This window comes from Mucor velutinosus, assembly GCF_035048745.1.
Source record: "Mucor velutinosus strain NIH1002 chromosome Unknown tig00001561, whole genome shotgun sequence".
NCBI classification, from domain to species: domain Eukaryota; kingdom Fungi; phylum Mucoromycota; class Mucoromycetes; order Mucorales; family Mucoraceae; genus Mucor; species Mucor velutinosus.
The window spans coordinates 1,073,202-1,098,875 of record NW_027041903.1 but is presented as its reverse complement, the minus strand read 5'-3'; the positions used below and the strand labels follow the sequence as shown (position 1 = coordinate 1,098,875).

Genomic DNA, 25,674 nt, shown 5'->3' with positions numbered 1-25,674 from the left:
ACAAGGAGCCAAATACCAACCAACATAATCCTCCTCCCCCCCCCCAATACAGACTACCTACGAATACCTCACTCGCTCCAGCCAAAGATAATACCAATCAGGTACCCCTCACACCAGGTTGTATAGTAGTTGGCTCCTTGTCTAATTTCATTATCGCATCATGGCGACGCAGGCATTATCCTGGTCCGCTCGATAAGGGTATAAATTCTCAGCCATGTAACCTCCTCTGTAAAAGAGTCGGAAAGGCACCCCTTGATGCAATGATAAAATTGTTCAAGCAACAAGACCGTACCACAGACAAGCAATCCTTTTCCTCGGCAGGTTGTCAGCGAGAGAAGAAGAGCCTGAGTTGCCGGATCCTATTTATTAAGAGATTACGGAAATAGAGTCCAAGCGATAATAAGTTAAAGCATGGTGATGAAAAAGAAGCATATAAGAGTTAGTATTATCATGTTTTGGATTTTTGTATGTTACTTGGCACCAAAGACGTATTCCATCTCTTCCAAAGTCTTTCCCTTAGTTTCGGGGATAAAGCAACAGCCAATGAAGCAGACGCAGCAACAAGCACCAAAGAAAAAATAGACGCCAGAAACAGTGTGTTGAATAAAAAGAGGGACACAGTAGGTAATCAAGATGGTGAAGGCCCAATTCAAGCCATAAGTAGCTGCCAGACCAGCGGCACGCGTTCTCATGTTGAAGATTTCAGCGGGATAGACATAGGAAGCAATGCCCCAACTAAACTGGAAGGTGCCCACAAAGATATACAAGAATGCAATAATCGTATTACGAGCGTATGGGTTGGTGATGACAACACTGTAGTTCTCGACGTCTACCTCAGTATACACTTGGAACATGGCGCCAACGACAAACATGCTGATACCCATGATACTGGCACCGATCAAGAAGACAGCTCTGCGGCCCATCTTGTCAATACACCACTGGAGAGATACAAAAGCACAAATAAGAGCAAATATACCAGTGCCACCAGAAGCAGCAATGGAAGTGGACGCATCGTCAAGGCCAGCGCTTTGGATGATCTGAGGGGCGTAATACCAGATGGCCACACTACCAGTGAAGGAAGTTGAGATACCGATGAAGAAAGCGATCAACGTACGCTTCAAGTTTGTGCCTTGGAAGAGCTCAGCATAGCTACGATCACCGAAAGAACGCTCCATCTCCAGCTCGTTAAAGATGTCTTCATACTCATTAACGACCAAAGAATGAGTGATGGGCACCTCATGCAGTTCAGAGAGCACGGCCTTTGCTTCATCGTATCTCTGCTTATCGATAAGCCAACGAGGAGAGAAGGGCAGCGTAAAGATGATGCCGCCAAAAGCAATGCAGACAATGATATGAAGCAACCAAGGACCACGCCATGCCCAATCAGATGGAACATAACTAGTACCAAATGTAACAAAGTAGCCAACCACTTGACCGAATGAAGCCATCAATGTGAAAAAACTGATCAAGCGACCACGGATATCAGGAGGCGCAATTTCAGAGTGATAGAGAGGAATTGCATTTGTCATCAAGCCAGATCCAAAGCCTCCAACGATACGACCAGCGAGCACAACACCGAAATTAGCACCTATGATTTGAAGCAAGATACCAATACTGAAGATAGCAGAAGCACCGATGATAGAGTACTTTCTACTGTAGCGATCTGGATCAAAATGTCAGTGCTCGCCTATTGTATACATGTCTTGATAGTCTTACCACAAAAGAAGCCTGAAAAGAATGCACCGAGAGCAGCTGTCATCAGATATAAGGCAAGCAACAAGCCTTGCAGGTAGTTAATGTTGTCCTTGGTAAAGAAGTTGTCAGTGAATTGAGGCATGGCCAGAATGCCACTAATGGACCCTGTATCATAGCCGCAGATGAAGCCGCCCACTGCAGCCACGATGGCAGCGAGATACATGGCTTTACGAAACTTGGGAGGCTCCGTTGTGTCATAGGAAACAACAGAGCTTTCATCTGCTAGAGCAGGCTGCTTGCCGTCTTGTAGATATTCACTGCTAGTCTGGATCTTGGAACCCATTGTGTGCCCGAAGAGGAAGAAAGATGTAGATTTTATGAAGAGAAAATCTTTTTTCAATGTTATTTATATTATCATGGAGTTTGAAAGAGTACATGCGAGCAAATGGTTACATCTATTACTGATCCCTGACGTTGTACATTGGATTAAACTATGGAAAACATCGGATCAGAAAAAAACAGCTGCTTTGCAGCTTTTTCGCTTGAATCTGCATTCTACTTGATCGTTGTACGGCAAGAGGCACTTTGGCATTTAGCCAGCGCTCATCTAATGAAAGGAGTCAACACTCAAGACATCTAAAACCTGGTAAGCGAAAGATTAGAAAGATTGGAAACACCTGTATCCAGATTGAGAAATTTTTTCATCCTGTTGAGTTTGTAATACGATGCCAGAGATGTGAAATTCCCGATCTTTACTATATACTAAAACAATCAAAAAAAAAAAGTAGAGAATCCAATCATATCCTTTGAGAATTTTAAGAATTGTGTGCCGTACAAGGTGAATAAAACCACCAGCAGAGCCGGCAATAGGGAGGGGGGTTTGGGGAAGAACATAACTCGTCTAATCCAATACTTGGTAACATTGATCTATATGAGGACTTGATCGCAGCGAAGCAAAGGTGCAAATCTATAACAACTAAGCATCCAGTCCAGCATTTGATAGCGTTGATTTATACGAGGGCTTGATTGTTGCGAAGCGAATATGCAAAACCATAGTATCTAAGCAGCAAATTCGGGTTTTCATTTCCATTGTTAATAAGCTTACCAACAACATAGCGCATCAAAATTTGCATGAATCAGCTTTACCAAAATCAATATGCCTCCTGTTCGAATTAGAAGTTGCACAGGCTGCGGAACTGCCTTTCCAGAAAGCTTCAGCTACCAAAGATGTGATTTATGCCGTGTCAATAAACTCTATAAAGCAATGCCTAACCAAATTGGACAGTTTTCAAGCCTTCATATCTTGACATGTAAACTTTTATGAGCAACCGGAATGACGCCAAACAATTGTACTTGAGTAGTAGTAACTTCCTGACACCTCTGCTCAACTTTTTGAGCCAAAAAAAAATCATGACCAAAAATCGACCAAAAAGCATGAGGGGTACCTCATGGTTTTCATCGAAAATCAAACGATTGCATTTTTCACCTTGAAAATGAAGACTTTTACTATGGTATGTATTGAATCAAAATGTTTCTCTCGATCCAAAGCAACCACTGAAACTGCTTTTATGAGACTTTCATATGCAAATTATGGCTATCTTCGCTAAAAACCACATTTCAAATTTTATTAAATTGCTCAATAATTTCAGTCAAAACACTTATTACAATTAGCACCATTGGAAGCGCCTTGAAAAGTACTTCAAGGGTATATTAGGAAGCGTGGGGTGATATATTACAGTTTATATAGTCGAATCTCATAAAATAGATTAAAGAGGTCGAAGAAAGACAAAATCTGTCCAATGTTGAAAAGAAAACATAGGCGGAGCTTAAATTAATTTTAGTGGGCGGCATTGCTGCTGGCTGACCTAAATGCCTTTCTGCTGATGACAATGACGATTGCGATGCTGATTAAATGGGGATCATGGAATTGAAAGGACAATTGCTTGGCGCAAATACTTTTTTGGGGAGCTTTGTCTCATTGAAGAGTCTCTTACAATGACAATATCTCAAAAAAGTCGCTGTAAATCTTACACAAGTCCTGTATTTACACATAGCCAGCTTTATGTCGCCATCTTATCAAGAGCATCAACAGCAGCGAATGATATGGCAATTCTATTATCAGAAAACGGCGTCTATGTAAGCAAAAAGGATGCTGAGGAAGATACCTCCTCTCCTCCTCCTGGTGGCTTTAATATAACCTTTCTTTTTTTTTTCTTTTACTGATAATAAATTGTTTAAAATCTACTTGGTATACCAAAATTTTATTATACCTTATTTATATTGTTTTTGGCGAGAGCTCACAGGGCGACGCCGACATCGAGCGTAGCGAGATTGACCGGCTAGTATAAATATACTACAGCATTCGATGAAAATATATACCTGAATGAGCATTTAATTACAAGCAAATCTACAGCCTCTAGTGCAGCAGCATCTCAGCAACTAGCTAATGATTTACCATCTGCCAATCTAATGTTTGCCTACGATACCTAGTCCTTGGCAATAAAACACACAGCAACAACGTCTAAATAAGCTTCTATACAATACCACTGTCCCTACTATCAACAGCATCAATGTCATTGTCATAGGTTACCTTGAGATACCTTGAAATGAAGCATGATGAATCAGACAATAGCAACAACTGCCAGACAATTTAACTGCCGCGTGGAAATTAACTGCTAAATGGTTTGCAAATGTTGCTCATGGAGTTCTCTTTTTCTTTTCTTATCTGTACTAATACTGATTATGACAGTAAGGCTCGTCAATCAAGATACAATGTCTTCTACACAAAAGAACAAGAATGAAGACATAGACGAGGCGATAGCTATACTCGAAGAAGAAAGTAATATCCAGCGACCAACATTAAGTACAAATTGTGTGTACTAATTCAACTTGGTATAGCACAACGACGGATTGAAGATATTCAGCAGAGAATAGAGTTCATGTGTGCCTCGCTGCGCGCTCAAGGAAACACCGAAATTAACAAGATGCTCATGTCTGTTCGAGAATTGACTGTAGAACAGTTTTGCGAGACATACGATGCTAGCACACACATATTTTTGGAGCAGCAAACACAGCAGCGACGCACAAATAGTAGTAGCAGTGAATTGAAGAGGTAGGTATTCGTGGGGATTGCATTCTAGGAGGGTTATTCACACTCTGCTGTCAGGGCTAATTCGACACAACTGGATACGACAGGTGATACCTTGAAAAAGAGACGCAGAAGCAACTCATTTAGCATTGCAGAGAATGTATGTTGTAGGAAGTTCAGAAAGAGGCTTCAAAGATGATTAACGTTCTGCTCTCTAGAACATCTCTTTGGATACAAAAGATGGCCATGTGGAACCAAAGGATAATGCTGAGATACCACACAACGATCATATCACACCAAAAGAAAATGCAGAGCCATTACGGCAGGCCATCAAAGATTCAGAACCTATCAGTCAGGTGCCGCCACAGAATGAGGAGCCTATCATTATCAGTCTCAAACGAACTGCACATCCCAACATTGATATTGAACTGAACACCCGAGGCACACAAGAAGAGTTTTCTGTGGAATCAGCCTTGGACAAATTGAATCAATTGAATGAGCTACAAAAGAAGTTTATCAAGGAACAAATCATGGATTTACAGGAGAAATTAGACGTCTTTCAGAAAAGTATTGTATAAATTAAATTGTAAATATTAGAAGTGTATGGGATGTTTATTGAGAGATGCCATAATGGTGTATTTGAATGTATGAAATTAGTTGAAAGATCTGCCATTTGTTAGTTTATGGTACATGTCTCTGATTTGATCTTGATATAAATTCTTGGCTAGTTCACGCTTCAGCTTGAACGTGGGTGTCAACAGTTCATTTTCAACAGTGAATTCGTCGGTGGAGAGATAAAGTGCCTTGACTTGCTCAAAGCCCTTTAAATTGTTCTCCTTCCCAAACTTGGTAATATCTTTCAGAACTTGACTGTTGACCTCGGGTGAGGCACAAAGCTCTTCAAATGACATGTTTGCAAACTCGGGCTTCTTTGCTGCCCAACGCAGTAGAGTGACCTTGTCAGGTACAAAGACGCCGACCAATTGTGCTTGCATAGAGTCACCGTAGACAAATGCCTGTGCCACAAGTTCATTCTTTTGATATATACTCTCGATCTTTTCAGGTGCAATGTATTCTCCTTGAGAAAGCTTGAAGATGTTCTTGAGACGATCAATGATGGCCAAACGCTTTGCATCATCGAGCATACCGATATCGCCTGTATGCAGCCATCCCTCAGAGTCAATGGCTTCTGCTGTCTTCTCGGGATTCTTGTAGAACTCCCTCATAACACCGTTGCCTCGGATACAAATTTCACCGCGCGGATAGGGAAGATCTGTGGATAGATATTTCATGTCAGGAACATCAACAAGTTTCATTTCTGAGCAGGGGAATGGAGCACCAACAACGCCTGTGGTGTTATCGCCAATGATGGTCTACATGAACATGTTAGTGTCATTGCCTTGAACGCTTCCCTCATGTCTTACCAATGCGCCACTGCAGTAATTCTCGGTTTGGCCATACCCTTCGTGCACGGCAGCAGAGAAACAGATTTTAAGGAATTCCAATACTTCAGGGGCAATAGGGGCAGAGCCACTCAAAATGAAACGGATTCTTCCACCAAGCTTCTCGCGAACAGGAGCAAACACAAGTCTGTCATATATCCAATGGTGTACAGAGTTATTCAGGTTTGCTTTCTTGGCAGCATACGCCTTGTTGAAGAGGTAACTAGAGATTCCACCCTTGGCAGCAACACCTGCCAGTACCTTGTCATAGATACGATTGAACAAACGAGGCACAGACACAAAGATGGTAGGCTTCAATTCGTAGATATCGTCCATCAAGCCTGTGGTATCACCATGATAGTAACCGATAGCAGAACCCCTGAAGAGCACAAAACCTTGAGCCACGCGTTCAAACACATGAGCCATGGGAAGATATGAAACGTAAAGGTCATTCTCATCCACATTGGCCAAGCATCCAATCTCGCTGACATGAGACACGGCATATGTGGAAGCGACACAGTTTGCTTGTGTGAGAACAGCACCCTTGGGAACTCCAGTAGTACCACTTGTATAACAGATTGTAGCGACATCTTCCACGGACGGCATTTCAGACTCTTCAGTAATATCTACTCCCAAATTCTCTACCTGCTTGAATGTATGGATATCGACTCCCAGTTCCTTGGCTCTTTGCATTGTTTGGCCATCAACATCTGGGTCCATGGAAATGATGTGTCTAATCATGGGAATACTGGCTTTGATGTCGAGGATATTTTGGATTTTGTCTTTACTGGCAATGATGTACTCCATCTCTGTTTCGTTGATAATGTGCTCCATGGCTTCAGGGCCCAGCGTGTCGTATAATGCAACAATGATAAAGGCTTCACGGTAGCATGCGATTTCTGATATAGTCTGACATTTGTAATCAATATGCTGCTGCAAAAAATGTAGTTACATCTAATACTTACCCATTCACGACGATTGATACTGTATACACCGAGAGAGCTTTGTCTTTGTAAACCCAAGGCAACAAGACCTTTGCCAAAGTTCTCGATATGAATTCTTACTTGACGATGTGTCTCCCATTCATACTCTTTGTAAACGCCATCCTCCTTTCTACGAGTGCCCAGAAAGGGTTTATCTACAGTAACAGGAGCAGGCAATAGAGATCAGTCATCTTTGCGTTATATATATCAGACATTTATCCTTACCAGTGCTGAGGTGATAACCATGAAGGTACATTTGCCACATGGTGAAGATATTGGGAGGATGTGCAAGAAGCTTGTCTGCAAATTTGAAGTGACGATATACAGCTGTTTCACCATCCTTCTTGTCATAACCTTTTGCTTCTACAGCGTAAGGGGGCTCAAATTGATACACCATCTTGTTCTATGTATTTGTATTTTGTATGAAAGGGATTTTTTTTTTTAAAAAAAAAAAAGAGATGAAATGCTTGTTTGATTGATCTCTACAGATATTTATACTAGTGTCTGAAACGAGATTTCTTTTGATTAGGCTCCCGAAAATGGGTAAATAAGCATTAGATTATTGCCCCACTCACTATTCTAGTTGGGTTAACCTTCTCAATGGTGCCAACTACTCAATTTATATGACGCACAGATGTCTAATATACTAAATGTGTATAGAAGCTTCTTTTTTAGTACAACTCATTGGAGCCACTCAAAAAACCACAAGTTGAAAACTAATTGTAAAACCAGAGATCATGCCATTTCTATTGATCAGCTCAGGAGAGAAGCCGAGATAATCTCTCTAATTGAGATGATAAACGTCTTTTCGAAATACCCCTTGTTATTGTTCGCTCGTTCGAATAGCCCACATTGATACCAATTCAAAAAGAAGAACAGCTCAACTCTGAATGTGGCCGATCTAATCACTGATAACTATGTGCTTACACAATAACATCCATGCCATTATAAAGAGCTCAAATCAGCAATGATGCAGGAAAATATGTGTAACAAGGATTCAGTTACAACAGAAATAACGAATGTTGAATCTTTCTATACCATGGTACATGTACACACACACACACACACACACACATTAATGAGATTAATAAATACGTATTACCAATGCAACACATACGAAGATTAGTATGATATCTGAATATACACTTCGAACACATACAGATCAATCAATTGGCCCATCAAGGAGTTTGAATGGTACGATTAACCCACTCCCCCAAAAAATGGATTGCCTCGGACGCTTTTGATAGATATTTGCTGATATTTCGTGTTCGTATAAAATATGGAACTGCATCAAACTACCAAAGCTTATGTATTATCAAAATGCGCAGTAACTAAAAGATGGAATAGCTCATCCAAGGCCAAAATGCAGCAAGGTGAATACCTTTTTTGCAAGCTTTGAAGAGAGGCTCGATGGCACTTGTAATCGAGGCTTCCAGCATATAAAGCACTCTTTACAAAACCTATAGCTACAGTGACACTATCTAACCAGGTAAACTTCTGAAGCAATTGCAATATAAAAGCCACCACTCGTGACATTTAATAGATATCTCGTAGAAACTTAAAGTGTTTCATATTTCTATCATTCATAATAAATATATGACAGAAGAAAGAAGTGAATTCGGGAAAGGTAAGTTAGGGGGGAAAAGCTATATAGCACTTTCAATACGCAATACTCTTTTTTTAAGCAACTAATATCGCTTGTCCTCATCAGAAAAGGCATTTGGCCAGCAACTAAAATTGATTCACACTCAGCTTACTTCCTGCTTCATATTGGACGTATTTTGTCATTTTTCGATCCAATTGATCTATTCTGACATATTCGACTATATGAAATGTCATGACCATCCCATGTACCCTTAAGCTTTCTTAATGTACTTTTCAGGGCGCACCCAATGGTGTTGATTATAAAATCTATTTTGAATCAACGTATGGAGCAATATTAGAACATATGAAATGAGGTTTTTGGCCAAAATGCCAACATTTTACATATCAAGGTTCCAAAAAGAGTGGTTTCAGGGGTTGCGTTGGATCGAGAGAAGCATTTTGATTTAATACATACCATAGTAAAAGTCTTCATTACCAAGGTGAAAAATGCGATCGTTTGATCTTTGACGAAAACCATGAGGTACCCCTCATGGTTTTTGGTCGATTTTTAGCCATGTTTTTTTTTTTGGCCCGAAAAGTTGAGCAAAGGTGTTTGTAAGTAACTGCTAGACGGGAGCAACGGCTTGGTGCTACTCTGGCGGTCTAAAACGGCTTCTAACGCGGGAAAACACGGCTCAAATGCATCCAAATTTCGCTGTGGCTTACTCAATTACAAGCAGTAGAAGATAATGCAAGTATGCTATTAGCCCATTTATGAGTTGTTTCAATTGATTCAAATCGGGAGCATCGAAAATGAACTATATCCACTATTGCAGGTGAACCATGAAGGATCTAGCGCTGTGTAAAGCCTTTGATTTGATGTAATTCCATATCACATGTACATAAAATAGCTTGTACAGCGAAAAGGCACTGTCAATTTTTGCGTCGTACTATACAACAGTAGGAAATTTCGGTATGATGCTGTTTGATGCGAATGCTTAGCATCATTGGATTGAATCAGCTTGTACTGAGATTGGCTTACTCTACGTGTATGCTTATTGAGTTACCCTGTGTCAGAGTAAGAAGTTTCCTACTGAATCAATATTGAATCGACTGAGTTGAAGGCAAAATGGCACTAAATTGTTTCAATAAGCTCAGTGAGATTTCGATGAGATAAAGCTACTGATGATGCAAGGTACTTTGTATCAGCAGGCTACTGTCTTCAATCCCATACCATGAACTTACCGTTAAGCTATACTCAAGCACCACCTGAACCACCAAAGAATACCTCACAAAAATGAACACATGTGTGCTACGAGTTGCTCTTATGGATGTTGAGTGCTAAGATAATTTGCTTAAACTATCAGAACTATCTCATATTTAAATGCCCCGACAAGCTATATTAATTCAAAAATTTCAACATCTTTGTTTCTTCTCTATACTCTAAATAACTTTCAGATGGCCCAACCAGCTTACAATCACTTGCCTAAACAACTCAAGAATCACTACATTATTCAAAGACATGGCTTTTCTTTGGCTAACAACGACAAATTGATTTGCTCAAACCCTGAGATTGCTATTCCTGCTACTGGTGGACCTTTGAACACAGGTTATGGTCTACATGAAAAGGGAAAAGCTCAAGTCAAAGAGGTAAGCTACTGCTGTGTACATGATCAGACATACGATAAAGACCACGGACTGAAATGATGTTTATTCCAGTCAGCTACTCTATTATCTAAGCATCTCTTTCCTACTCAACAAGCACCCGCAGATGATGATGCGCCTGTTGTCATGTTCTGCTCACCATTCAAGAGAACTGTTGAAACTGCTGAAATCATCCAAGGCGTCCTCAATGACACTGTTCTTCATGGCAAGGTAGCAGCACCCATCCGTGAAATGGAATTGAGAGAACGTTGGTATGGTAAATTTGACATGACATCTGACGATAACTACGAGCTCTGCTGGATTGATGATGCTGCTGATCCTGACCATGGTGAACACAGCCAATACGGCATTGAATCTCCCAGCAGTGTTTGTGATAGAGCTACTCGCTTCATTGTAGACAAGATTGAAAACCACATGGAGGGCAAGATTGTCATTTTGGTAGCACATGGTGATATCTGTCAAATCATATTGACAGCCTTTGCACACACTGATGCCTGGAAACATAGATCACTCAAGCATGTGGATACTGCCAACTGGAGAGACACTTTAGACTTTGAATAAACACACACTTTAGATTGATATCATAATATATATACACTTCCAAAGTTTATTCTTATATTTTCTCAAGCTGTAGTCTTTGATCTATCCAAAGATTGCAATAATGAGTTTGACATGACACTGTAGATTTTGGAGCAACCATCAATGCACTGTTCAATGGCTTTTGAACTAATGGCGCTATCAGATCGCCCAGATTGAAGGATATGAGTTACTTCATTTAACGATGGCATGTACGATAAAACTAATGATCCTTCCTTGTGGGTTTCTTCTACGTCAGTGCCGTCCATGAGAATATCTTGATCGTTCATGAAGATTGTTGAACATGCGGTAACTTGATCCAGCATTTCAATACCTGCATCAGCTAGTGCCACGCTGGATGCTACAATAGCAGCAGCAAGACATGAGCTTGTGCCATCATTTTCAAGTACGTTGACATAGATATCAATTGCTGATTTTGGTAATAATTCCACTCTGACAGCTGGTGTGAGAGCTTCCACCAAGATTTGTGAAAATTCCTTCTCTTCAGCATCCTAAAGGTGAGGATATTAGCAATGGCTTTACATAAGGCAAGCCAGAATTTACCCTAATGTGGCCTCTTCTTTTTGTGCAAGAGAATGTCGAGAATTTAAAATCGCAATTGAGTTTACAGAGATTGGAGAAGTCTGCTTTCTTCAGCTGTCTAGGGCCATATCTATACAAACGTCGTCAGCATTGGATAATCGGGTGCTCTAGAAACCAACCTACACTGCACAGGTGACCTTTGTGTTTCCAACTTCGATATATGCTGATCCACTTGCCTGTGTGATGAGACCAGTCTTCAAAACTAGATTTGCATACGTGTTGGTGGTGATATTCAGAATGTCGCAAGAAAACTACTTACAAATAGGTCGAAGATCCTCAGTACCTCTGTTATCTAATCTCTTCTTTTCGTCATCCAAGACATTGACGTCCTCCTCTGTTTTTTTAAAGATGGGAGCAACACTGGCTTCAGGTCCATTAACACGTTTACGGTCCATCTTAATGTGTATGATTGAATAAAATGAAAAAATCCAGTTGGCATTGTCAACACTTTGATATTGGCTTTGAATTAGAGTCACATATCCAATACAAACAAGTGGCTTTTCTTTGATTTTGGAGCGATTAGAGTCTCTCAGATCAAAAAATGATGGTGCCATACTCTACTTTATTTTGAAAATTGCTATACATATAGAGAAAAGGGAGTGAGCTTAAAGCATTCATGCGCTAGTTATAATGGAGTGGTATGGCTACGACGTTTGCTCATTTGCGACATCAGAGATGTGTTGGACTCTTCCTCAACGCTGTAGACATTTTGGCGAAAGTCTCGAGGTGAAGAGGGAGGTGATGGAAGTGATGTGAATGTTGATTTCAGCCTTGATTTCTCCTCTCCCACTAAAGCATCCAAGGAATGTTTGCTCTCCTCCCATTGCTTGCTTAAGCTAATCATACTCTCATCTATATGTGAGAAACGCTTGCTTATCCTCTTGAGACTAAAGCTGGAAACTACTCGCCATATTTTTTTTTCTTTAGTATTGATTGCTTCCAAGTACGACTTTATACAATACCTCGACCTGATGCTAGCGACTTTGTATCTTGTTTACACAGGAATAGTTTGGCTTGGATGTCCTCCATATGTTTTTCGACCACAGATACACGATGCATCAATGTAATGCATCTGCCGTCAGAAATCGATGTTTCCTCGTTCGCTCTGGAGGTATCTGCTAGTGTAGAAATAGCCAGAGAAACCTTGTCATTTTCTTTTTTGCTTGACACCTCATCTAGAAATGCATTTTAGTAAGCATGGCAATGTAGTGCAAGCAGTTGATCTTACCTGAGTTAGACATCTCAGCAGATATGGCCGATACATTCTTGTTAAATACAAGGTATTCTCGCACTAGATTGTGGTTTACTTGGATGGCCTGACTCCAAATCTTTCCGTATCGTGCCGTTCTGTTATTTGACATGACATCCAGTGCTAATAAATACAGCAAATACTCCCGTCGCTTCCACACAATGACCGAGTATATCAGGTCGACATCTTCAGGTTTATATTGATGCGAGTCAAACGCCAACAGCATGGAAGGGATATCCTCATTGACATTGTACATGTCCCGGAGGCGAGACAGATTGTGGTCATCGATTAAGGGCTGCAGTTGCTGAACTGTTATGACGAACGTCTCGAAATGGGATGATAACAGTGAGCCAAGAGCTTGTTGGTGCTGCTGGTGATCATTTGACACTTTCAACAAGCGTTTCAGCATGGCATCACTTTTTTGAGACAAAGAAATGATCTCATGCATGGAATCCAGTGCTGATGCATGGATTTTACGTATCTGCACACGTTTCTGTAATTCCAAACGCATTTTTAATATATGTACTGCCATTTAATGAGAATGAACACTTACCTGGTGTCGAATAATAAAATAACATGCCATTACATCTGCGCATAAGATCGCTGGTAACATGGAGCGGAACTGGTCCATGATGAAAAGGGATACAGCAGAGAAAATAACGTTAGTCGCAACTAGACTGGCTGTCAGACTACTACTGGAGAAATCTTTGATTTGTTGCTTCTGCTTGACATTGCTGGTATGCACCTGCACTGGTTGTGCCGATGTGAATGACACTGATTTGTGACGCTCTGCTGATGCTGCTGCTGATGCTGCTGGTGCATGTTGAGGCGTTTCATTGAACAGAGATGATGTTACAATCAGGTATTTAAATTCCTCTTCAAAAATCGACTGTTCGGATGTCGATAGTGTGAACGATAGCAAGGACTGTAGGAGCATAGCATGACGGTTAGTATACGTACAACATCTACATGGTACTACCAACAGACCTTGAGCAATTGTATCCAGTGACAAAATAGAGGCCACAAGGCACTTTGAGACGGTGATGATGTGCTTTTGTTCGAGTTCTCTTGGCCTCGTAAATAGCGAACGAGCATACATGTACATATCCCCACAACAGTTACTGAGGCGAGTACTGCAAAATCAATATTTGGTAGCATAGAGTACAGCAAATTCTTGAGTAGGAAACAAAGGAGATAAGATGTACAAGAGTCTAAAAAATAAAAAGCTGCAACAGAGAAGAAGAGATGTCGTATTAGGACTCCACCCTTCATGTGGTTTCAAAGTTTGTAAAAATACACAATTGAGGCTAATTTTTTTTGCATTAAATGGGGCATGGATCTTATTGGAAGCAGAATCTGTCAGTGTCGCACCATTGTTTGTTACCAAAACTGCCATGCATGTCTGTATGGAATAACAATAAACAAAAGGGCACCTAGCAATTTTGTCAAGAATCTGCTTGTTGATGCATTGACACCAGAGTGTATTGATATATTGGTCTCTTTCCAGCATCCGATTGTAAATACAGCCAGCCGCTTTATTCTAAATCACGAGCAAATCCTATTTTCGGGGTAATTTAATATGGCATTTCTGGACTGTATCAGTTGATAAAGATTATCTCGACAAGGCACACCCTAAAGTGTTTGAGCATAGCTCAACAATAGTACGATTTACCGTTACCATTACCATTAAGGCTCACAGTCGATGTATTACAATCTCGGTTTCGACATCTCGCATTAGGGCTCGCATTTGGACTTGCCTTTTGCAACGGCCAAGTCTACCAGATATATATATATATATATATATATATATAAATGCGTATGAAACAAGAAATCAAGTATTTAGACTAAGCAAAAGCACGTTTCAATCTGTAATTCTCTTCTCATTAGCATCACAAACATCGTTTGTCCTCATCAGAAAGGCATTTGGCCAGCAACTAAAATTGATTCACACTCAGCTTTACTTCCTGCTTCATATTGGACACATTCAAGGTGTTTGTAAGTAACTGCTAGACGGGAGCAACGGTTTGGCGCTACTCTGGCGGTCTAAAACGGCTTCTAACGCGAGAAAACACGGCTCAAATACTCAAATTATTCCTGATTTGAACCAACAAGTAGGTTACTTTAAAGTTGCACTGTTTCGAAATTGATCTACATTTGCACGATCAGTATTTCTCTGAAAGTAGCAATCAAGATGATCTCCAAGATAAACACGTTTCATAGAAATGGTATATATATATATATATATATATATATATATATATATATATATATATACTCCTACTTTATTAATGTACAATGCATTGTCATATAGGATGCCCATTATATGGCAGTTGCTGCAGTTGCTGATCTTGTTGCTGCTGGACGCCATTTTCATACAGGTGGAATATTGGCCGAACCAATATATAGGCGTCTCTATTTTCAATCAACTTGTAGTAATCCGGCACGATACTTTGTATTCGGAACCCATTACGAGTATAAAACCGGATTGCTGCTTCATTGACTGTTTGTACATGCAGGTAGATTGATGTTACGATTGGGTCACTCTGTCTTCTCAAGGTGTCCACAATGTGTTCGATGAGTATGCTCCCTGTGTCATACAATAAATTTTGAGCATATAGATCATCACATATAGGCACATACACACAAACACACGTATACCTAAACCCACATTTCTATACTTCTTGAGAACTCCCAGGGTCATCATATACACCCTTGCTGTGAAATTGGCATACTTTGAAGGTTCTTTTCGACAGCAAATTGCACCCGCATATTCATTGTCATAGTAGACTATCCCGTTTCTTGTTTCAGATGCATGCCAATCAAGTTTGGAAAAGCCAACACTTACCCATTTTTGCTAATTCTCCAGCATTCAATACCTCATTGTAGAATTTCTGCCCATACGCAATGGGGAAAACACGTGCGTGTAAATCAGCTAGATCTCTCAAAGTTTCGTTTGTAACGCTGACTAGTGTGATGCGTGTAGAGCTTGTAATTGTTGGGACCATCACACGGCTGAATAAGATGAGTTTGTCTGTTTTGGTTTCCAAGGGATGAAAATGTTAAGAATTTGGAATGGCCACTATATTCATGCAATTTTAAATAGCCGCGAGAGAGGCGTATGTTGAAGCCAGGGACTGATTGATTTCATGTCATCATGCAATCATCATGTTACAGTCTGTGCTCTTCATGCATATAGTATGCTATGTCAGTACTTAGCGATATGTGCTATAGTTCTTCAAGTAAAGAACAAAATGTGCCGTTTATTCAAACATCTGCACCGGCCGATATGGAATGACATGGTCACTATCGCACGATACAACATTATGTCAAGTCATTTTGGTGTATTAAGCAAATAAAGACATGAAATGTCTTGTAAAGTAGCTATGCAATGGAGTGCCGTGTCTCCTATTTACTCTAGATAGCGTCCCTTTAGAAGCAGCACGGGCAATTACCTTTCGCGAGCAAGATCAGGCATAGGAGCCAGCCATCCTATTCTGTCGATTTAACATACACTTTGCTTCTGTTACGGAATGACTGATAATGTCATCTCTCACACAAGTATTCTTGAAGCAATTTGCTCGGCACACATAGGTACGGAGCAGATGTAGCAACATCAGGTAATGAAATGATGGCATTCATTCAATGGTACGTTTCATGTGACTATGTATGAAATGTATCATAAACCCATACAAATGCACACACTGCTTGTCGAGACACACTTCTTTCAGCTCGAGATAATACACATGCAAACAGACGAAGATATACCACAATTACCCAACATTCGGCCACAATACACATACACAGCGCCAGTGTCACGTATTCACGAACAAAGAGACATCGATGCCTTTGTCCAAACGAGGGCTTTTGATCGCATCATGACCTTTGTCATGTTGTTGAATAAGAGTGTTATGCAGAAAAAGATATCAGATGCATGTCATATATCTCCTGTTAGTATTCACTGCAACCATATTGACATGTCACTCATCACACAGTTTATCATTCCAGCAAACACAGCGCATTTTAGACATGCTGGACACATTGGATTCATGGATAGATGAATTTCCTCCGTTGGATAACCCACAGCGATTTGGAAACAAAGCCTTTCGATCATGGGCTGCAAAATTAGTAGAGGCAAGTAGATGGCTAGTACAAATGGTATGCTTTGCTCATGTCCTATCGACTCTACAGTCTTCCACAACTATCATGAAGAGCGTGTTATCCGAGGATTTACATGATGCTATTCCTGAATTGTCAGAGTATTTGAACAAGGGGTTTGGAAATGAGACTCGGATAGATTATGGATCTGGCCATGAACTGAGCTTTGCTGCTTGGCTGGCTGGCATTGCACTGCTGGGAGGATTCACACCTGATGACTATCAAGCCATCGTGTTGAGGATATTTGTAAAATACCTAGAGTTGGTGCGTAGGATACAGACGACATATACACTGGAACCCGCAGGCAGCCATGGTGTATGGGGACTAGACGACCACCAATTTCTGCCTTATGTGTGGGGGAGTGCTCAGTTGATCAGTAGGTAGATGGCATTGGCATGCCCATGTTGCATACTAACTCAGGTTTTTGTATAGATCATCCTAGATTACTGCCAAAATCAATTCTTCAGCGAGACACAGTGGATGCATTTGCAGACGACTACATGTACTTTCGATGTATCCAATACATTTTGCAAGTCAAGAGAGGCCCCTTCTTTGAACACTCGCCCATGCTGAATGATATTTCATCCGTCTTTTCCTGGAACAAGGTGAATACAGGCATGTCCAAAATGTACGTTGCCGAGGTACTGAAGAAGGTGCCTGTGGTCCAGCATTTCAAATTTGGCAATTTGTTCCCATTCAACCGCTAATCCCGTGGTTTTAAATGGAAAAAAAAAAGACGAATAAAAAAACTTTTTTTTTTTTTTTTCTACTCTCTTTCATTCACATTCACAATACCATGAAATTCACCCATGAATCCAATACAAAGCTGCCTCCAGTTGTGCTAGAAGTAGACTCCAAGCCTGTGTTTTATATTGGCCCTGCAACCAGAGACAATCCAATGTCGCAAATACGGACGAAATTACTAGGAAATGTCTATTTCAATGATTCAAAGATAAAATGGACTCGAATTACACTTCATTTCACTGGAAAAGCCGGACTAAACATACATGCGCCTTCCTCATCGCTGCCGTCTGATGTCGTCAACTCTCAGTCTGATTTGCAAGAATCGAGTTCAGCAACGACCCATTTAGAAACTACTGTCACCTTGTGCGATGTTGAAAAAGAGCTGATCTTTACTCATGAAAAGGTCATTGACTTTGGTTTCTATCTGCCTCCATATCTGCCTCCCAGTATAAGAACCAAGCATGCCTTTGTTGAGTACAGTCTATCAGTCATTTGCTCTTCTTCAGGAGCCTTTTCAAAGAAACAAAAGGTCGAAAAACCAGTGACCGTCTGTAGACACTATTTGCCTAGCCCCAGCTCTCTCATCCCAAGCGTAGAGTATCATGGTGTTCGAGAGTGGTTTGAATGGTCTGCTGAGGTGCCAAAAGCAACAGCCATAGAAGCAGGCGAGATTGTGATGGCTCTCAGATGGAGTGTGGAGAAGGAACTAGTGGAAGTAGATCGAATTGAATTTTGTATTGAGGAATTAGAGACTTACCGGTAAGTAACATCAGGCTATAAGATTTGTATTTTTAGATTTTGACAGGTATATTTAGGTTCAGTACAAAAGCAGGTGTCCATAATCTGCCTCCCATGGTAACACAATTTCCTAGCACTGCTTATCATCCGCCTACATTCTCCAACAGCTCAGAAACACATTTTATTCGTACACCTATACCGCTGGTTCCTACAAAAAGAGCGCAAAAAACTATTAGAACACATCATTTCGATCCATTTTTGGAGATATCACATCGAGTCAAACTTCAAATACACTTCATCGCTTCGACAGCTACTGCACAGCCGCTAGAACTCGAGTTTCCCATCATCATTACTGATTTTCCACCCAACACAACAGCTGATTATTTTGTAGACCCCCTTTCCCCAGTGCAATCCGTCTCTACTATTTCTGATAGTAGCATGATCTCGTTACCGCCCACATCCGCATCAGCCCCACCAACCACAATCCAGCCTGGTGGGGATGAAGTGCCCTGCGTCGATTTAGATTTGCCAGAATACACGCCTCGCTATGAGAGTGTAGCAACAACAAGCTCAACAGTGCCTCCATAATTGTCATCAAGCACATGCCAACGAAAATCCTTATACCTCTTTACACTATTTATCATTTTCTTGTCCATTGTCGCTCATTAATGTTGCATTAACACATGTAAATATCTTTATTTAACTAAACTTGGTCTTTCCAGTCTTAAATCATCTTATACTCAAGCATAGCAAATATGGAGTGAAAAAAAAAAAAAGTTTATTGTGAAAGCATAGAAAAGCATATAAATATAAGCACCGGTTATTCTTACAGGAGATACAATGGAATTAAGTAGTAGTAAAGGAATGAATATCTAAGTTTGTTCTAATCGAGAGGTTTCTGAGCATACACAGCGACCCATCCCATGCACCCTTTGTTCTGCTTGGTTTCCTCTCCACACTTGTCAATAAACTCACTGTAGACCTTTTCATCTTCAAACTCTGGGTTGGATTTCGCCATGACGGGACGAAGATTCAAGTAAGCATGTTTATAATCGCCCCTATAGCAACAAAGACAATTAATGTGTGTACTGCCAAATGTTTCAGAATGATATTTACCAAAGTAACTCGCCAACCTTTCCACTGTGATTCAAGGGGATGTCTACCCTTCTAACAACAGCGTTCACAAATCCAGCCTTCAGCAAGCGTTCTTCTAGTTCTAATGCAATTTTAGGAATCATGCCACGTGCCTTTGACATATCAGAAACTGGGAATGTCATACAAAAACTTGGAATTTAATTAAATGCATGAATGCTCTTGACGAAATACCACTCACGTGTAGTTTGCAAGGTGAACATACAAGGTCCGGCTGTAAGTAATGATTGCACATCAGGCTACAAAATAGTACAAAATGTGTCAGGGTCTATTGTAATTTTTTTATATGGAGGAGAAGTATGTAGATCACACACATACCTCAGCTAAATCAATATACCCGCCAGGTTTCATTACACGGTATAGTTCTTTAAGAGTCTAAAAATGAAAAAGGTTAGAATCTATGCATCTCATATCTTGAGATATGTCATATACTCACAGATTCCCAATCACTTTCAGTCAAGCCAAGGAAGAGCAGTCTTTGATGGACATAGTCGAATGTGCTGTCAGGATAAGGAATGTGCTTGGCAACATTACCAATGACAAACTCGACATTAGCGGGCTTGATGTCCTCGGGGAAGACGCAAGAAGCATCAATACCATGAAATTTGGATCGGGGGTATGTCTCGCCCATCTCAAATGCCCAAGTCGCTGGTCCACAGCCTGAATCCAGAACTGTAATTCCTTCCTCCAGCAGCTTGGTAACAGGAGCATGGTAATTACTGTAGAAATCGTGTTAATAGATGCAGCATGCACATTCAGCATGCAACTGTCTTTACCATTGTAGAGCAGCACGCAGGATCCAATGCTGTTCATGAACTCTGTCAGCCTCTACATTATCAAATCAGTGTCTACATTGGCGGACATGTCAATCGATCTGTTACCATCATTGTCGTTTGGAAGCACATAGGCTACTGCGTCATCTGTATGGTATCGTCGCCCATCTCTGTACTGAAAGGCGTATCCACTACTGGCACTTGCAAATTGCTTTGATGAGCTGGTAGGGCTAGAGGCAGTGCCCATGGATGAGACACTCTGTATGTTTGATTGAATGGTGGAAATAGACGACTTTTTACTGTTGCGAATTGGCTTTTCAAATTTGAGTGTAGGAGATCGTTTTGCTTCTCTCTTATTAAACAAGTTTATCAGCGATGAAAACACGCCCATCGAGTTCAAGTTTAATGTGTATGGAAAGAGGGAGAGAAAAGGAAAGAGATGATGGCTGATAGTATACAAAGCTAAAAGATATATAAATTGTTGGTAAGCTATTAAGGTTGCATGCGATCCCTTTGGTGCATACCCAAATAGGGTTTAGTTTCCTAAATTTGCCATGATGGTAGCACATCCATAAACATGGGAGGACATATTTGACAAGTCGCTCAGCAGCAGTGAATCCAAAGTAACAGGCAGGACCAATATGCTTAGAAACCTTGCAGGTCAAGCGTCATTTGGTTGCTGTATTTGCAGATTAATACACTATCAATGAGCTCTATTGAGTGCGAAATATGTGCGCATACGACAAGTTGAGAGTATGATTTCGAAATATCCGTGTAACATGTGCACAAGCAGATTATGTATAAAAGCCGTTGCCTATATCTGAAATCTATCCTCCCCCCCCCCACCCGCGATACAGATCTGCCATATACGCACTATAGAAACCATTGCTAGCCCTTGATGCTGTTGTTTACGCGCAATTCGTATCGCTGTTCTCAAATCAAACGACCCGAGCTGAGTGAATTCGGTTCAGAACCTTAAATTCATCGATATACAATAATCAGATGTATGTAACACTGTGTGGCCATGCCAACATCAGTGCTACAGTATATATTCTGCTTCTATAGAGCGATTATAGAATAATTTTTTGGGCTTCTCTATTCTGAATTAAACCTGTACTTTTTGAACCGCAAGTTTGGCAATGACAAAAAGATGCAGAACTATGGCAGGTGATTACTTGAGAGGCTTTTGAGCAACGCAGGTGTACCAATCCAAAAATGTTCTATTTTCTTTGGCTTCTTCGCTGCAAGCATCCATATGGAGCTCATAAGCTTCAAGGGACTCCTATCCTGGATTCTGCATCAACATCATTGGTCGGATGTTCACATAAGCGTGGCGATAATCTTCCCTGCATACATTCAATGGATGAGTAGTCTGGTATCAACGCAGAATTTAAGCGCTTGCCAGAGTAATTCTCCTGCCTTGCCTTTATGATTGATTGGCATGGGTGTTATTATGATTCGTTCGACGTCAAAGCCGGCATTAGAGACACGGTCATCCAGCCCCAAGGCAATGCTGGCAGGAATTTGGTGAGATTTGAGCATGTCAGTGACTACAAGGTAGTGGCACTGTGGTTTGTGTATAGTGAGTGTCTCTCCACTTGGTACGCTTTGTGTTATGCAACTGCTCGATAAAGGGGCCTGCATTACGCATTCTCATGAGGTTGGGCTATTATATCATCCACGAAGTGGTTGAATAAATCGTTATAAATCACAGCCAACTTAGCTGCAGCCTATCTCAATTCTTGTCTTACCTCATGTAGCTCAATATATCCTCCAGGCTTCAATACGCGAAACATTTCTTTGGGAGTCTATGCGGTAAATCAGTAAGCACACCCTATCAGGGTCTCGGTAGAATTGTTAATCCCATTGTACATACATTATCCCAGCTCTTGTGTGTCAATCCCATAACAAGAAGTCTTTGGTGAATACAATCAAAAGTGCTGTCGGGATAGGGTATATGCTCAGCAATGTTTGCTACCTGAAACTCGCAATTATCAGGCTTGACACCCTCAGGAAATGCTTGAGGGGTAATATCAATACCATGAAATTTGGAGTTGGAAAATTCCTTGGCCATTTCGAAGGTTCAGGCAGCAGGGCCACATCCAGAATCCAGTACAGCGATACCTTGTTCTAATGCTTCTCTCAAGGGAGCTTTGAAGTTTCTGAACGAAATGAAAATATTGATTTAAAGGCGTGACATTTGAAGCACATATTACTGAACTTACCCTTGAAGATTGTACTTGAGCACTATATGTTGTTTTAGAAGACGATCAATCTCTGTCATATGTCAATGCAAGATATATACATAAGCTTCAACTTTTTGCGCACAATGGTTTTGATGGTTAGTTTGACATACCATCTGCATCCTCTGGCATTAAATAAGCAATCTTAATTGGCATGGTATTGTCTACCACCCAAAGTTTGAAGTTGTCTAGCAGTGTTGTCGGTATTGACCATACTAAAAGTAGAGTTTGGCTTTGTTGAGATGGAAGAGAAGGAGCAATATGAGTTGACACTGGGGGGTTTTTTTTTTTTGGAAAGCATTTTATACAGTTGGGTTTAACCTTAAAATCTGTAATGTCATACAAAGTCTTTTCACAATGACTGTTTCAAATCGAAAAAATAGTTAACTGCGCGCAAAGGCAGTGGGATTATGGTAGAATTGGTGGGGGGGGGGTTCTCTACCATGATTGTTCCAAATCATTATACAGTATCAAGCCTTAACACGTCCTAGCACCGTTAGATGCGCCTTGAAAACTTCTCCTAGATAGCTTAAGGCTGTAAAGGATGATCACTACAACTTTCATAGTCGAATCTCGTAAAAATAAGTCGATCAAGTCGCAAAAGGATCCAAAATCAACGAATCGTGACAGAAAGTCGAGCGGGATTGTAATCCGTTTTGGCTGGCTAAAAGAAGACTCTCCTTGATTGCTCAAAGCCCTATAATATAACGGCAATAATACCCACAGAAACGATTATACGAGAAAGCGAGACTCCTTCTCAAATGGGTAGTGTACCCAACGTGAGACCCAAAAAGAACAGGTTGGTGACATGGGACGAGCGTGACATGATCCAAAGCAACAGAATAGCACACAGACAAAAATGATATTGCAGGTAAAGTTTAATTCAGAAACCTCCTTCTTTTGGAAATCCCACGGCCTTGTTTGATGAATTTCGCGATGTGCACTTGACTTAGAACCCTGAAAATAGTACCATTGGATTCCTCAAGTGATTTGCTTTCTAATGATGTACATACCTTCTAATAAAATATCCTCTCTTTGACCACAAATTGGCCATTTACTTGCTTATCACTCTTCAATTCATGTCCTTTTGTTTACTTTACATGTGATTTTTTTTAAAGCTTAATTTTGCCTAGCAAATGAATTATTTTGATCTTGCATGATTCGAATACCTTCTAAAAGAGGACGATCCCTAAAAAAAAATGATATGAAACGTGTTAAACTCTTTATAAGATGAATGCTCTTGGCATAAAAACTAAAAACAGGTTGCAGGAATGATACACAAGAATGACCAACTCACTATGTAAATGTGGGCATATTGATGATATCTAGTAGCGCAAACACTTTGATTGACATCATTGACAGCAACCATGATAGCTGTAAACAAGATGATTTGCACTGGTTCGAAAACGATCCATTATGTTCCATTCCATGGAGATTGCCGCAGTAATATTCATATAGCACGCTTGTTTTCCGAGGTGTACACTTGTTTCTTGGTCCAGAATCAGTTATGCTGGCTCCGATGTGATGTAAACGACAAGAAAACCAACCTTAACACTCGTATTGTCCGATTAGATGGACGGTTTATGGCTGATGTAAACAACAAGAGAGATGGATCGAGAACCTTATGATCTTGGAGAGAGAAATTAAGGAGAGGTAAAAAAAAAAAAAGATTACTTAATCAAGCAACCAGCTGCATTTGTTTCAGTGTCAAATGACATTTTTTGTTTACTTTTTGATGAGGCTGAGCCAGTGAAAAGTTGTCTGTTAATTACATCTAGGAAGAGATGGGGGAACTCGTTTCATGTGAAGGTGGAAAAAGGGCTTTTTGAAGTAGCAAAATGGACATAACTCGAGACAGAAAACAGTTGAAAGCCTCGGACGAAGCGGATCAAATAGAGCAAGTGTCAAGCGTCAAAATGGTACTATTTTCACGCGCTCAAAGTAGTATATCGTGGAGAAAAGTAAAAGGAAACGAATTTGAGTGTGGCAAGGATACTAGACTCACATGAAAGTCGATGAGAAGGATATAAATAGGGATTTTTTTCAACAGCTTTTCCCTCTTCTTCTTCATCTCATCTCTCTACAACAAGCAAAATACTCTATACATACAAACTCTCTACAAGACATTTGGGCTCTCTCTCTCTCTACATATGGTCATCTAAATCAAATACTCTACTGTCTATTGGCCTCTACTACTGCTACATACAATGCCTTACAAATCCATGGTCCTCTCTACGTCTTTTGGTCCATGCTAGAAAAAGGCCACACTATCTTTGATACATGCAGACCTTGGTGAACTGTGCGAGTAAGTTATTATCTTGTTGGACGTATGAGCCATGTTGACTAACCTATTGATTACATAGTGCCGAAAAACTACTTTTTTGTAGGGACTGAGTAGGATCACAGCTTCATAATCATGAGTAGACTGCAGGACAAATCCTTTGGTCATGCTACGGGATGACCACAGGCTTTATTGCCGACGAGAATTGGGTTCAGCCCTATGATCCGAGATAAAGGTGTCTTGAGCGTGTCGATAATCTTGTGATAGGTGAAGCAAGTTTACACCTTGGTACCTGTTTATATAGTGTTGGTTCCTTTTATTGATGGTCAATTTTCTTTGCCCAAATGGTTTGTTACGCACTCATGCCACAGTACTTGTGTACTCATCTCATCTTTATCTAGTTGCCTCTGCCATCTCATGTTCTATCTCATCTAAAGCAAGCTGTCCTCTCCAAATGCTATCAATCCAAGTTCTCTGTGCCTCCTACAAGCTCCCAAAATGACAAGACTGTTCAAATATACCATCTCTACATCTATACAAGGTCAAGCCCTACTCTCATCTGTGCTTCCTCTTACTCAATCAATTATCAAGACAATTAATGCCTGACATCTATACAAGGCCAAGTCGTTCTTATATCTCTGCTACCTCTATCTATACAAGTCAAAATAGCCTCAAAAATCTGAAATATTTTAATCCATCAAGT

At 40.5% G+C, this 25,674-nt stretch overlaps 12 protein-coding genes across 12 annotated transcripts; 5 read left to right on the top strand and 7 right to left on the bottom strand.

Annotated features, from left to right (window-relative positions):
* Positions 1 to 470: 470 nt before the first annotated feature.
* ATC70_008512 (uncharacterized protein) lies at positions 471 to 2,038 on the bottom strand (the record flags this gene model as incomplete). The annotated part of the gene is made up of 2 exons (XM_064827760.1): positions 471 to 1,663; positions 1,717 to 2,038. The coding sequence occupies 2 exons, from the start codon at positions 2,036 to 2,038 to the stop codon at positions 471 to 473; spliced, it is 1,515 nt and encodes a 504-aa protein (XP_064687044.1).
* A 2,429-nt stretch (positions 2,039 to 4,467) lies between these two features.
* trs31 (Trafficking protein particle complex subunit 31) lies at positions 4,468 to 5,361 on the top strand (the record flags this gene model as incomplete). Its single annotated transcript, XM_064827759.1, has 4 exons — positions 4,468 to 4,534; positions 4,594 to 4,807; positions 4,862 to 4,943; positions 5,002 to 5,361. The coding sequence occupies 4 exons, from the start codon at positions 4,468 to 4,470 to the stop codon at positions 5,359 to 5,361; spliced, it is 723 nt and encodes a 240-aa protein (XP_064687043.1).
* Positions 5,362 to 5,436: 75 nt separating this feature from the next.
* On the bottom strand, positions 5,437 to 7,605 carry ATC70_008510 (uncharacterized protein; the record flags this gene model as incomplete). Its single annotated transcript, XM_064827758.1, has 4 exons — positions 5,437 to 6,156; positions 6,208 to 7,134; positions 7,191 to 7,363; positions 7,434 to 7,605. 4 exons carry the CDS (start codon positions 7,603 to 7,605, stop codon positions 5,437 to 5,439), a joined length of 1,992 nt encoding a protein of 663 aa, XP_064687042.1.
* Positions 7,606 to 10,250: 2,645 nt separating this feature from the next.
* ATC70_008509 (uncharacterized protein) lies at positions 10,251 to 11,018 on the top strand (the record flags this gene model as incomplete). The annotated part of the gene is made up of 2 exons (XM_064827757.1): positions 10,251 to 10,442; positions 10,512 to 11,018. The coding sequence occupies 2 exons, from the start codon at positions 10,251 to 10,253 to the stop codon at positions 11,016 to 11,018; spliced, it is 699 nt and encodes a 232-aa protein (XP_064687041.1).
* Positions 11,019 to 11,080: 62 nt separating this feature from the next.
* ATC70_008508 (SCP2 domain-containing protein) lies at positions 11,081 to 12,031 on the bottom strand (the record flags this gene model as incomplete). The annotated part of the gene is made up of 4 exons (XM_064827756.1): positions 11,081 to 11,545; positions 11,598 to 11,706; positions 11,760 to 11,838; positions 11,896 to 12,031. The coding sequence occupies 4 exons, from the start codon at positions 12,029 to 12,031 to the stop codon at positions 11,081 to 11,083; spliced, it is 789 nt and encodes a 262-aa protein (XP_064687040.1).
* Positions 12,032 to 12,261: 230 nt separating this feature from the next.
* Positions 12,262 to 13,980, bottom strand: ATC70_008507 (uncharacterized protein; the record flags this gene model as incomplete). The annotated part of the gene is made up of 5 exons (XM_064827755.1): positions 12,262 to 12,536; positions 12,599 to 12,811; positions 12,865 to 13,378; positions 13,439 to 13,810; positions 13,873 to 13,980. 5 exons carry the CDS (start codon positions 13,978 to 13,980, stop codon positions 12,262 to 12,264), a joined length of 1,482 nt encoding a protein of 493 aa, XP_064687039.1.
* A 1,208-nt stretch (positions 13,981 to 15,188) lies between these two features.
* Positions 15,189 to 15,734, bottom strand: ATC70_008506 (uncharacterized protein; the record flags this gene model as incomplete). Its single annotated transcript, XM_064827754.1, has 3 exons — positions 15,189 to 15,472; positions 15,544 to 15,672; positions 15,731 to 15,734. The coding sequence occupies 3 exons, from the start codon at positions 15,732 to 15,734 to the stop codon at positions 15,189 to 15,191; spliced, it is 417 nt and encodes a 138-aa protein (XP_064687038.1).
* An 894-nt stretch (positions 15,735 to 16,628) lies between these two features.
* cdc16 lies at positions 16,629 to 17,747 on the top strand (the record flags this gene model as incomplete). Its single annotated transcript, XM_064827753.1, has 4 exons — positions 16,629 to 16,832; positions 16,891 to 17,016; positions 17,074 to 17,416; positions 17,473 to 17,747. 4 exons carry the CDS (start codon positions 16,629 to 16,631, stop codon positions 17,745 to 17,747), a joined length of 948 nt encoding a protein of 315 aa, XP_064687037.1.
* Positions 17,748 to 17,836: 89 nt separating this feature from the next.
* On the top strand, positions 17,837 to 19,110 carry ATC70_008504 (uncharacterized protein; the record flags this gene model as incomplete). Its single annotated transcript, XM_064827752.1, has 2 exons — positions 17,837 to 18,543; positions 18,600 to 19,110. 2 exons carry the CDS (start codon positions 17,837 to 17,839, stop codon positions 19,108 to 19,110), a joined length of 1,218 nt encoding a protein of 405 aa, XP_064687036.1.
* A 295-nt stretch (positions 19,111 to 19,405) lies between these two features.
* On the bottom strand, positions 19,406 to 20,838 carry MOT1 (TATA-binding protein-associated factor mot1; the record flags this gene model as incomplete). The annotated part of the gene is made up of 7 exons (XM_064827751.1): positions 19,406 to 19,580; positions 19,639 to 19,786; positions 19,856 to 19,913; positions 19,993 to 20,049; positions 20,111 to 20,393; positions 20,451 to 20,502; positions 20,556 to 20,838. The coding sequence occupies 7 exons, from the start codon at positions 20,836 to 20,838 to the stop codon at positions 19,406 to 19,408; spliced, it is 1,056 nt and encodes a 351-aa protein (XP_064687035.1).
* Positions 20,839 to 21,803: 965 nt separating this feature from the next.
* Positions 21,804 to 22,521, bottom strand: ATC70_008502 (uncharacterized protein; the record flags this gene model as incomplete). The annotated part of the gene is made up of 3 exons (XM_064827750.1): positions 21,804 to 22,013; positions 22,199 to 22,255; positions 22,324 to 22,521. 3 exons carry the CDS (start codon positions 22,519 to 22,521, stop codon positions 21,804 to 21,806), a joined length of 465 nt encoding a protein of 154 aa, XP_064687034.1.
* Positions 22,522 to 25,315: 2,794 nt separating this feature from the next.
* On the top strand, positions 25,316 to 25,570 carry ATC70_008501 (uncharacterized protein; the record flags this gene model as incomplete). Its single annotated transcript, XM_064827749.1, has 2 exons — positions 25,316 to 25,318; positions 25,373 to 25,570. 2 exons carry the CDS (start codon positions 25,316 to 25,318, stop codon positions 25,568 to 25,570), a joined length of 201 nt encoding a protein of 66 aa, XP_064687033.1.
* Between the last annotated feature and the right edge of the window lie 104 nt (positions 25,571 to 25,674).